Source organism: Oncorhynchus clarkii, chromosome 2, assembly GCF_045791955.1.
Source record: "Oncorhynchus clarkii lewisi isolate Uvic-CL-2024 chromosome 2, UVic_Ocla_1.0, whole genome shotgun sequence".
NCBI lineage: Eukaryota > Metazoa > Chordata > Actinopteri > Salmoniformes > Salmonidae > Oncorhynchus > Oncorhynchus clarkii.
Genome location: NC_092148.1, coordinates 55,367,531 through 55,380,061, shown reverse-complemented (window position 1 = coordinate 55,380,061; position 12,531 = coordinate 55,367,531). Strand labels below are relative to the sequence as shown.

Sequence of the window (12,531 nt, the reverse complement as noted above, 5' to 3'; positions counted from 1 at the left end):
TAGAGACGCTGCTGACAGTGTGTTTGCGAGATGCTGGACAAAAGGCCATTTTAAAACCGACCCACGACTTCTGTGTACAGACATGCACCAAACAAACAAAAACTGCCTCTCGGAGAACGAGCCCACAACTGGTAAATAGTCATTTATATGTCAGTCAGTCAGGTGGCTAGCTGCCGTAGAGACTTCTATGGTAGTAACAATTTAAGGGCTCTGGCTAGTATTACTTAGCCAGCTAGAAGGAAGAACTAAGCGCTTAACATTAACCAGAGCCTACCTCAGCAAGAGCAACAAAAAAAATGGCTACTAAGTTCTCATAATAACTTTGCTTTACAGAGAGTAGATTACTGAGACAGACAGTGATGTGGCGCTCATTAGTGAGGCTGAGGCAGACTGCAATGCATGCAGGAGGAAGCAGAGGAAACAGAGAGAGAGAGGAAGCAAGCAGAGAGAGAGGTTTGTATAGTGGTTCCTAAACTGGGGGTCAGTCCCCATGTGGGGTCCCCTGAGAAAATCTGTACTAATCTTATCAAACAGGTTAGTAACTTAAAAAAAAATATATATATATATATATATATGTTTCAATATGAACATCTCGACATGCAATCAAAATGCAAACAATACAGTTCAAAAGTTGTGATGACCTTTTCGTTTATATCGGTGGTTGTTCATCTTATCTCGATCACCCACTGCAGTTCATAGTTTATCCACCTTTTGTTTTTACCACTACATCACTGATATTAATACAGAATCGTAAGTCATATTGTAATCATTCGTGTTAAAGTGATAAAACGATCAGTGTGCTCCGTTGGCGTCTGTTTGTGCGGAGCTTGATCAGTGTTGCCTAGGAATAGACACACGTGAACACTATGCAATTTGAGAAAAGAGATATCTATGCAAAGATTTGATGATTTTATGCAATTCATCATTACAACCGACTGAACAGTTGCTGATGCTACGTGTCAGTGTGAATCATTTCTCATATTTCCCCTCTTTCAGGGGTATAGCATTACAATTGTATAGGTAATAGGTTATGTGTTTGCAGATCGACTGAGGTGAATGAACCAAGGTGATAATGGCGGGGGTAAATTTAGCTTGTTTTTCCTGTTTTCCAAATAGCATTTTGAAGTTGTTTCATTGTATAGAAATGCAGTAAATGAGCTTCAACACTAAAACTCAAACCCTGGTTCCGGCCCTGGTTCCAGAGCCAACAGGGGGTGTCAACCAATACCAGCCCACCCAATCATCATCATTTTCCCCATGAGCAGTTTTAGTGCAGGCAGAATGGCCCCAGAAACAGGCCTGCATCTATGGCACAGGGAACCACCCTTCCTACGCTGGAAACTCCAGTATCCATTCTGTTTTTACCATTACACTCTCCCGCCGTGTGTGTGTTCGGTGTGTGTGTGTATTCTGAGTATGTGTGTCTTTGTGTGTGTCTGTGTACATGTGACGTTGTGCGTGCGATTCTGTGTGTGTTTCAGTGTGTGTGACTGTGTGCGTGAGGTGGGGATAGCTCAGCAACAAGATCTCACGGTTTTACCAGTTTTAATCCACATTCTGATGTTTAAACATGTTTCTCCAAACGTCAAATTTCGAAGTGTTTTAAACACCCCAGATTGCTCCTCCTACTCCACATCATTCCAAATAGTTAGGTTAAGGGTTCAAGTTTTTGGATTAAACCATTAAGTTTAGGCATTCATTCCCGAATGGTTAAGTTAAGGGTTAAGGTTTGCGATATGGTTAATACCCCAAAATGCAAAACCAGTGTCTACCACTCTGATTGAACACACATATTCACAAATTGGGGGTGGGAACATTGTGGTGATTTTCAGGTGGACATGTAACAACACCCTGAGTGCATCGGACACAAACAAAAACGTCAATACAAATGTAACAGCACAACAAAGTTGTTTGTGGAATCTATTTCCCCACAAGTTCATCTGACTCTGGGGAAATAGATAAAAGGTCCTCATTGCCAAAATCCCAAAGTATCCCTTTAAACCCAAACCTACTTGATGGTAATAGTGCTCACTGTTGCCCCTAGTGGCCAGTTTTGAAGGCAATTCCCGACGTCCTCAGGACATGCACAGACATCCAATTTCGAAGTCAATCTGAGCTGTAAGTAACCACAAGCTGGCAGGTCACATCTCTGTCGATAACCAGGAAGGCTGGTGGTTGTGAGTCATTCCTCATACAGTACATACGACAGGCAGTGGGCAGGCAGTCTAGGTCATTAGCAATAGCAGCAGTCATGGCCGGGGCTAAGCTCCAGCACGGACTAGCAGTCTCCACTGGCTGTGACCACAGTGTTTGGGGCTGTAAAATAAGGACAATAAAGCAGTGATTTTACATCTAGTAAGTTTCTAAACTGTAAAATATGTATTTGCTTAGGCAAATAACGTATCACTTTTCACGTTTGAGGTATGTCGTGTTTTTTTCTGTAATTTGGCAAAATGCATTGCAATATGGAGTGGCCACACGTTGCTGAACGTCAAGATATGTTCCCCTTCCCTCATGCTGGTAGCCTGGTACAGTAGGCCACGTGGACCAGACAGCAGAAAGTATACCGGACCGATCATAAACTCTCCTTGATATCTGAAATACTTGATTAATAGTATCCACATGAAACAGAAGAACCGTTAGAGTAAGATGAAAACACAACCATGAGTTCTACAGTGTGCTTCCTGTGACGTTACAGGCAAAATATGTTACGTAAAAGAAACAGGAACAGCCATGTTTTTTTTTTTTTAAAGAAGAAAAGATCCCCCACTCCCCCTCATAAATGCTTAGAGGCCCACTAAAACACACTGGTTAGTCACCAGTAGCGTTTGTTCTCCCTCCGCCCTCTCTCTTTGAAGCGCAGATCCTCTCTCCTCTCGCTCACATTAAGGACGGCTCAGGGGACACCTGGGTCACTGGCAGTGACAGCACAGCGCCCACGGACCCTTTTAGAGCACAGCAGTCTTTTAAAGGCACTGCCTACTGACCATGGGACAGCACTAGGGGATGCATACTTGAAAAGGGATGGTAGAACAAAACATCTGTGTTGACGGCCCTGAACAATAACTCTCATTGGAGGAAAGACTACATGTGTCACTTTTGCCTGTTGATTGTCCTCTGACCTTATGCGTACATGGCCTTAGCCTTTACCAGCAATACTGAAATCCTAACCCCTGCAAACTGTACTGTCGAACAGAGAGAACACCAGAGAGGGAAACATTTGCTGCCAGGCTACTACAGACAGAGAGAGAGAGAGAGAGATAGCCAAGAAAAGGAAAGTAAGTGCACTAAGCAGCCAGGCAGACCTGCAGACCACAGCTGTAGTAATGTGGGCAGCAGTACAAGGTGCTCGAGGAGAGGAATTCAGCACTTTGGACAGCACCTAGCTACAGTACTCTCCTCTCTCCACTCTGCCTGGAATCACAGCACCGCATACTTGGAGGCTGTGCTTAAGGACTTTGTGGTCTGCACTGTGACCACGCTACTAAGGTGCAGGAGGGGAAGGAGGGAGGGACGCAGGGGAGGTCTTGCCTGGAGGGTTATGCTGGATTTCCGTGTCTAGATCAAGTGGGAATAGAATAAAAATGGGAGCAACGAGGTCACAGTTCACACTAGCTTCTATAGTGTTCAGTTGTCATCGTTGTAGTTCTACAACTATTTAACGACCTTACTCTCTCTCCCGTCTCCTCTTCTCAGGTAGCCGGGAGGCTGCATTCACGTACGCTATCACGGCCGCCGGCGTAGCCCACGCCATCACGGCGGCGTGTAGCCAGGGCAACCTGAGCCAGTGTGGCTGCGACCGGGAGAAGCAGGGTTACTATAATCAGGAGGAGGGCTGGAAGTGGGGAGGCTGCTCGGCGGACATCAAGTACGGCGTGGAGTTCTCCAGGAGGTTCGTAGACGCCCGCGAGATCAAGAAGACCACGCGCCGGCTGATGAACCTCCACAACAATGAGGCAGGGAGAAAGGTAAACACCCACATAGAAGAAATGCATCTTTGTCTTTTTAGTTTGGTGTCTGTGCGCATGCATCCATGTGTAAACACCCTGGGCCTGAGAAAGAGTGGAAACCTACAGACTGGTGGCGGGAACCCCTGATTGGGTGACGTGCTGATTGACAAGTCCCAGTTAGCCTCTCAGCAGCTTGTTTTGCTTTAGCTCAATTACTGTTTTTTTTCCCTACCATAATGGGGTGTATTTTTCTCTAGGAGTGATCTGGCACACTTGGGCCATGTTTGTTTGCTATTAGTCATCTCAGAACACAGAACAACATGAACCATAACAGAGGGAGGGAGGGAGGGAGGGAGGGAGGGAGGGAGGAAGGGAGGGAGGGAGGGAGGGAGGAAGGGAGGGAGGGAGGGAGGGAGGGAGGGAGGGAGGGAGGGAGGGAGGGAGGGAAGAGAGAGAGAGAGAGGCATAGTGAACAACAGAGAAAAATGAAGTGAGAGAGATGTAGAAAGAAGGAGTGAGAGAGTGCAAAAATGACATAAAGATGACAGAGGGAGAGAGAGAGAGAGAGAAGGAGAGAGCGAAAGAAAGAAAGAAAGAGCGAGAGAGCCTGACTGCCTGCCTGTGCTTCTCTGGCATTCTGGTGACAAATGGATCTAATTAATAAGTTCAGGGTTTTATCGTGTGCTCGCTGCTTGCTAGGGAAGCGGAGTGCGGCCGGCCTCCAGCTGCCAGATGGAGTTCTGCCATGGCCCTCCATCCAGCCCTTTCATGGAATTATGAAGTGTAAAGTCAGGAACAGGATATTATTGCAGTTCTCTCAGCCGTACCAAAAACACAGCACTGCTATTTCACTGCACCCATTCTGTTTCTGAAAGCACAGCGACAATGGTGGAGTTAACGCAGGCAGACTGATATGAGGGGATCGCGGTCAGGTGACCTGTCTGAGTCTGAGTTAGGCCTGGCAGAGGTTTGGTATGGATGATGGGATTCAATCAAACACACGCTGTGGAAGCTGGAGTTGTGGGGGGAAAATGACTTTTTCTAGTGCAGTCTGTTGATTAATGAGACAAGAGGGAAACTCAACTCAACATATTTCCAGTTTGAATGGCTGCATTTTCACAGCACAGGAATAATGTCCTTTTCTTTAAGTGTTTGGGGTTTGATTGAAGCTGGCCCTAGAGCATTTAACGAAATACTCTGGTGTCTAACAAGTTTGAGAGTCTACTACTCTACCACTACAAAGATCGCTTTGCATCTAGAACATTCCGACACAAACACTGTCGGCTCCAGTTCTGTAAATCCCAAATAAATACAGACAAACCCATGGAATTATTTAGTCTCTCTGGAAGTTTGACCAGATTCTTTTCGAGGAAATCTGGTCATATCTGACTAATTGGTAGCAGACAAGAGGTTTGATGGACACACTGTAAAGTAAATGTTTCCAACCATTCAGTCAGTCTGTTTCACATAGACAATCATTGTGGTTTGTGCCGCCAGTATGTTTTTGGAAATCCTCATTCTGAATCACCATGTGTGATGAGATTCTTGGTTGACCCTCAGATCTTTTACCTTCTCCCCTCTCTTTCAATCAAATATCTGCTAATGAGGGATTTCAAATCGCACACCGTATCAAGAGTAAGAGTCTAACGGCATGTATTAATCGATAACACAGCGTACAACGTGTCTGATAGAAGTGTCTGTGAGTGTCTGATAGAAACGATGACTGCTGCTGGCAAGGCATCGTGCCTGGAAAAAAAACTGCTCTGGAAAAATGCCCTGCCAACAAAACGGAACATCTTATACAACAAATACATGCTTGGTTCTTACAAGTAGAAGCGCCCAATTAGGTTGAAAGAGTCATGTTAAGACTACTACAGAAGTGTTTATGTATTCCATGTCTCATACAAGAGCCACTGTCTCTTATTTCTCCATGACTTTACCCTCTCTATTCTCTACAAAATACAGTTTGTACTGTAGTGGTGGAACGCAGTACTACAGTAGGTTACTGGAAGCCTGTTGTAGAACAAGGATTGTCTCATTCCTGACACTAAACTGCTGTGGACACCACACAATATTTCCCAGATGCCCTAGGATTAGGCATTTTAGTAGGAGTTCTCTACTACACTTTGTGCCACATGTTGGAGCTGAAGATGAGCTTGGTGAGGGCGTGGGGTAGGGGAAATTAACCAGTGCTAGTGCATTTCGAAAAGGATTCAGTTTCTAAGAGATATATATGTCTGCTATTTGAACATGTAAGAGTGTTTTGATTCAAGATAAGAGACTTTGAAGTGTTGGTTTGGAGGATCTGTTTAATTGCGACATCCAGTACTTCATGCATCGAGCTTGTTCATTTAAACACCATCCTTCTTTACTTAATAAACCAAACCATGCTCCCAGTGTACACCGTGATCCAGATGCAAACAGTTAATGGTCATCTGTCGAGGATGTCTGCCCAACGTATCTGCAACAAATAAAATAGCCGAATGATCCACATTTAACTCAAGTGTAATGGTGTATGGTTATATGAGATTTAGATTTATTTTCCTCTGCTTTTGATGTGGTGTTCAGGAAGGTAGGGATAATTACATGGTAGAATATTACCCAGAAATTGCATTTTTCCTCGCTCTACGGCCCGTGAGGGGGTCTTATCTAGCCAGGGGGTGGTTTAAGTTAATAAAATATATTGAAAAATACATATTGTTTTGAAAAAAAAATTGGTGGTGGAAAACAAACTCAATTTTATGACTAAAATCAACTCAAAATTGTGTAGTAATGATAATGGACCTACATTCAAACAGTTTCTGGACTGTGTCCAGTTCACTAATAATCACCTAAATGAAAGCAAGACAGTCAGAGACAATTGAACATAAAAAAAAAACTATAGATATAGAACAATTTCTTCAGATTTTTGATGGCGTAGGGAATATAACATATTTTCAGTGCGGCCCTCCAGACCTCGTTGAAGACCTCGTTGAAGACCGGGGCCAAATTGTTTTGACACCCCTGTTCTACGCTTAGCCAGGATGCAAATGTTTGACCCTTAGACGTAAGTGGATGTGGCACAACGCACAGAACAAACAACAAGTGTGAATTCAGATAGAAGAAAACTCCCCATTCTACAAACCAATATTAAGTAAAATAATTCCAAACAAATGTGTTTGTAATTCCACAGATCTGTCATTGTGGACATCCGTTTCCACTTACAGGGACCCCCTCCAAACAAGGAGTGCATTTACCAACCATCTGCTGCCAACTCTTGGTTATTCATTAATAGACCCAATATTGAACTCAAATAAATATGTCCTCTTCACTCAGATTGTCTCTTGGTCTTTCTCTAAAATATGTATATGTAACACTGAAGAGAAAACAAACTAGGAATCCACTGGTGTGAACTGTGAAGCTGACGTTATATCAGAGAAATACCAGCATCCATAGAAACATGCCATCCAAACAGTGCTGCAAATACAACATAGACAACAGTTGTCTTTTTTGGCCATGCAACAGTGTGGTATGTTCCTTTTATTTAAAGAATATTAAGTAAACTCTTATAAGGAGAGATGTTTAAACTTGATGGTTTCACGTATTCAAGTATGATTACTATCTGAGTGTGTCCTTTTAAAAATGTCAAGGAAGGCTGTAAAGCATTTTGATTCATAAGTATCATTACATTTTCTCATACTTTTACCAGGCCCAATGGTGGATTGTTGGACAGAATCCTGTCACATTTCACCTTGCATTAGACGACTGTGTTTGGGAGGTCAGTACAGTGGCTTGCGAAAGTATTCACCCCCTTGGCATTTTTCCTATTTTGTTTCCTTACAACCTGGAATTAAAATAGATTTTTGCGGGATTTGTATCATTAGGATTTACATAATATGCCTACCACTTTGAAGATGCAAAATATTTTTTTCTTGTGAAACAAACCAGAAATAAGAAAACTTCAACTATTCACCCCCCCAAAATCAATACTTTGTAGAGCCACCTTTCTCAGCAATTACAGCTGCAAGTTTTTTGGAGGTATGTCTTTTGGCACATCTAGCCATTGGGATTTTTGCCCATTAAAAGGCAAAACTGCTCCAGCTCCTTCAAGTTGGATGGGTTCCGCTGTTGTTCAGCAATCTTGAAGTTATACCACAGAGTCTCAATTGGAATGAGGTCTGAGCTTTGACTAGACCATTCCAAGACATTTAAATGTTTCCCCTTGAACCACTCTAGTGTTGCTTTAGCAGTATGCTTAGGGTCATTGTCCTGCTGGAAGGTGAACCTCCGTCCCAGTTTCAAATCTTTGGAAGACTGGAAAAGGTTTCCCTCAAGGATTTCCCTGTATTTAGCGCCATCCATCATTTCTTCAATTCTGACCAGTTTCCCAGTCCCTGCAGATGAAAAACATCCCCACAACATTATGCTGCCACCACCATGCTTCACTGTGGAGATAGTGTTCTCGAGGTGATGAGAGGTGTTGGGTTTGCGCCAGACATAGCGTTTTCCTTGATTGCCAAAAAGCTCCATTTTAGTCTCATCTGACCAGAGTACCACCTTCCATATGTTTGGGGAGTCTCCCACATGCCTTTTGGCGAACACCGAACGTGTTTAATTAATTTTTTTCTTTAAGCAATATCTTTTTTTCTGGACACTCTTCTATAAAGCCCAGCTCTGTGGAGTGTACGGCTTAAAGTGGTCCTAAGGACAGATATTAAAATATCCACTGTGGAGCTTTGCAGCTCTTTCAGGGTTATCTTTGGTCTCTTTGTTGCCTCTCTGATTAATGCCTCCTTGCCTGGTCTGTGCGTTTTGGTGGGCGGCCCTCTCTTGGCAGGTTTGTTGTGGTGACATATTCTTTCAAATGATTAATAATGGATTTAATGGTGCTCCGTGGGATGTTCAAAGTTCCTGATCTTTTTTTATAACCCAACCCTGATCTGTTCTTCTCCACAACTTTGTCCCTGACCTCTTTGGAGAGCTCCTTGGTCTTCATGGTGCCACTTGCTTGGTGGTGCCCCTTGCTTAGTGGTGCTACAGACTCTGGGGCCTTTCAGAACAGGTGTATATATAATGAGATCATGGGACAGATCACGTGACACTTAGATTGCACACAGGTGGACTTTATTTAACTAATTATGTGACTTCAGAAGGTAATTGGTTGCACCAGATCTTATTTAGGGGCTTCATAGCAAAGGGGGTGAATACATATGCACGCACCATTTTTCCGTTTTTTATTTTGGGGGGTTTTTAAAAAACAAGTTTCTTATTTTTTCTTACCAATTTTGACTATTTTGTCCAAAATTTTGACTATTTTGTCCACATTACATGAAATGGACAGGTTGTAATGCAACAAAATAGGAACAATTCCAAGGGGGTGAATACTTTTGAAAGGCACTGTAGTTATTGCCAAACACACTAAAATAGTATCCATTTGTTGGCTCAAGAGGTAATTAATTAGGAGTTTTGGTGCGGATAAAGGTGCTGTGGTTCAACAACATTTGAGAACAGCTTGGTCTTTTATTACAGACTCTGATCTTAAAATGATATTATACCCAGGGCCATCTTTTCTCACTGACCTTCTGTTGACTGTTTTTCCATCATTCATTTAGCAGAAGAGCTAGGAACCTCTTCACCCTGGCCTTGGTTTCTGTTTCCACCCTAGTCAGGCCATTCCAGTATTTTAACGCTGGGCCTGCCACAGGAATGCAATGTAATGTCTTGTAACGCCATGTAACCTCTTACATCGCTCTCTTCCTGTGTGTCCATGCAGGTCCTGGAAGAGCGGATGAAGTTGGAGTGTAAGTGTCACGGCGTGTCGGGCTCCTGCACTACCAAGACCTGCTGGACGACCCTGCCCAAGTTCAGAGAGATCGGCTATATCCTGAAGGACAAGTACAACGAGGCGGTTCATGTGGAAGTGGTCCGGGCCAGCCGACTACGCCAGCCCACCTTCCTCAAGGTGAAGAAGACCCAGGGCTTCCGCAAGCCCATGGAGACCGACCTCGTCTACATTGAGAGGTCGCCCAACTACTGCGAGGAGGACGCGGCCACGGGGAGCGTGGGTACCCAGGGGAGGCTGTGTAACCGCACCTCGCCCCACACGGACGGCTGCGACCTCATGTGCTGCGGCCGGGGCTACAACACGCACCAGTACACCAAAGTGTGGCAGTGCAACTGTAAGTTCCAGTGGTGCTGCTTTGTCAAGTGCAACACGTGCAGCGAGAGGACGGAGGTGTTTACCTGCAAATAAAGGGGTTTGTCATAACGGACCTACAGTACGGTACTATGACGGGGAGGGGCGTAGCAGGACTAGTTGGATGAGGAGGAAGACCCCCAGAGGAAAGATAAATGGACATATCTTGGAACAGGAACAATGAAAGACTTTACAATAAAAAAGGAATGGAATTTTTCATGTCAGCTCTTCATGGCATCGTTTTGCACAGCAGAATCAAAATTTGCTTTTTAAGAAAGTAAAGGCTAAATATCAATAGGTAATAATACTACCCCAAATCTTTGACCGACTGAGACAAAATAATGTGTGCTCATGTAGTGATGTATTCAAAGTGACTCTAAAAGTTGGGACTACAGGAAACAAATAGTGCCTGGACGGGAACTGTGCATTGCACTCTGGGATTTGTAGTTCTTTATTTCCCAGAATGGCTTCTAAATGGACCAGAAAGGGACTGGAGATGTGGTAGAAATTGACAGTAACTGTTGAGGGATGAGACTCTGGGAAAGAGTCATCTAAAAGTCTTCTAGTAAGAACTCTTTGGAGTTTTCTTTTGTTTTTCCACAGAGGGAGAGAGCAGAGGTGAATATTTTAGCCCCCAAACAGGAGGTGTTTTCTTTTTTGGAGTTGTGTAGACATGAAGAACGCTGTGTTAGCGTGGTGCCTTGGGGCGCACCGAAAGCTGAGTCTCTATAGTAAGCCCTCTGCTGCCAACTGGAACAGAGTATGTCCGTTTTCCAGTCACACTGGAACTGTCTGTTTGAACACTGAAAATAAATGGTTTATTTATGTTATAGTATCTTAAAACAAAGCACTAACGGGTAGAAATGTCTTTTTTGTACTAAGTGTAAAAAATACTTTTTTTTAGAAAACTCTGACTGAAGATTATGCGTGTCTTTTAGAAAATGGTACCCATCCCACTATCAATCCCCCTTTTTTCTAAAATGGTTCCATTGCTATTGGTGTGTTGACTACAACAACAACAAAAATCAACATTAAAGTGTATTTTGCAAGTAGAATCAATCACGTCGGTTCTATTCTGCTGTAGCATAGCTTTTGTTTGCAGTCATTTATGAACCAGATGGTAGGCCTACATCCTGCCTGGCTTATGTTGCATTTTCAAGCAAAGACAGTAGAAAGAGCACTCCTTTCTTAACCGCAAAGACCCTTGCTCAATTAATTTAACGTGATATTGACATGTTGCCGCATGTGTTGTCGAGATATGCCTCAAATGGAAATCATATGAACTCCAATTTGACAGAGTTTTTGAAATGTATTGCAAAGAAAAACAAGACTGAGAATCAAAGTGAGTGAAGTCTGCTGGTCTCGAGGGGAAATGCAAGGCGTCAGCCAATGGCTTCATTCATTCACTGCATACAGAGCTGTGATCTCATTCTCATCTGTATTCATTGGTTGCGGTTATGCTATACAAAAGTGTCCGGTTACATCGGGTTTCAGTGACGTAAAACATCAGAACACATCATGTTGGCACTTAATCACATAATCGATCATACAGCTCCTCCTCTATTTTCTGTGTGTTTAAGCTTCATATGTCGATATGAGACCATTTGTTTTTCTGCTGATTTGAGACCATGACGACGCAAGGTTAACTTCTCAGACAGGCCAGTTTCTTTCCTGTTTCATTTTCTTGGTTTTTCATGAGATAGACAGATCTGTCATTGTGTGCACAGTGAATAATAAACGTTACAATTTAGGTGAAAGGTGCTGTTTTATTGTAGTGACGATGTAAATTTAGTGTTGGTGCTACTCAAATACAATAGTAGTTTAATTAACCGGATAGTCTGCTGACTAAAGCAAACTATATAATGTCTCCTAGACGTGACAGTTTATCAAATGAGTATGTGTTCTAATATTGATTAAAACCACTGCAGCCTGTTACTATTTCAGGATACAGTATAAACTCACAAACAAGGGGATAAACGTGTGAAAATGATCCGATTTATCTCTCAGATAGTTTGTCATCGCTGCACCCACATATTAGAACGACTAATCCTGGAGTTACTGATTAACATAACTGGAGTCAATTGTTCACTTTGCCATATTTAAATTCTCTACAATATCCAGAGAGTTATCTCAAACTTTTATGGCAGAAGACCATATATTGTTTGGACAAGCGCAAGTTGATTCACATAATATTGCGTGTCAGTGCTCATCTCAGTTGCCCATGACAACTGTTCCACCAAATATCCAAAGGGCTTGTTATTTGGGCTCTGACTCCTTGCAATGGAACACATTTTAATATGCCTGGCCCTTGTATGTAGAGATTTTAAGCCGCCATTGTCTATATAAAAAATGTCCCTTATTCAGAAGTTCCAACCACCGTGAATATGGCTATTGGCGTTGCCGAAG

General features: G+C 43.1%; 1 protein-coding gene across 1 annotated transcript in view; it reads left to right on the top strand.

Moving 5' to 3' along the window:
- The window catches only part of LOC139370123 (protein Wnt-7b-like), a 31,182-nt gene extending 18,989 nt beyond the window's left edge, over positions 1–12,193 (top strand). Inside the window, exons 3-4 of the mRNA XM_071109449.1 lie at positions 3,697–3,968; positions 9,703–12,193. Of these exons, the coding sequence (XP_070965550.1) occupies positions 3,697–3,968; positions 9,703–10,182 (752 nt within the window). The 3' untranslated portion in view covers positions 10,183–12,193. The remainder of the gene's footprint in view (positions 1–3,696; positions 3,969–9,702) is intronic.
- The last annotated feature ends 338 nt before the right edge of the window (positions 12,194–12,531 follow it).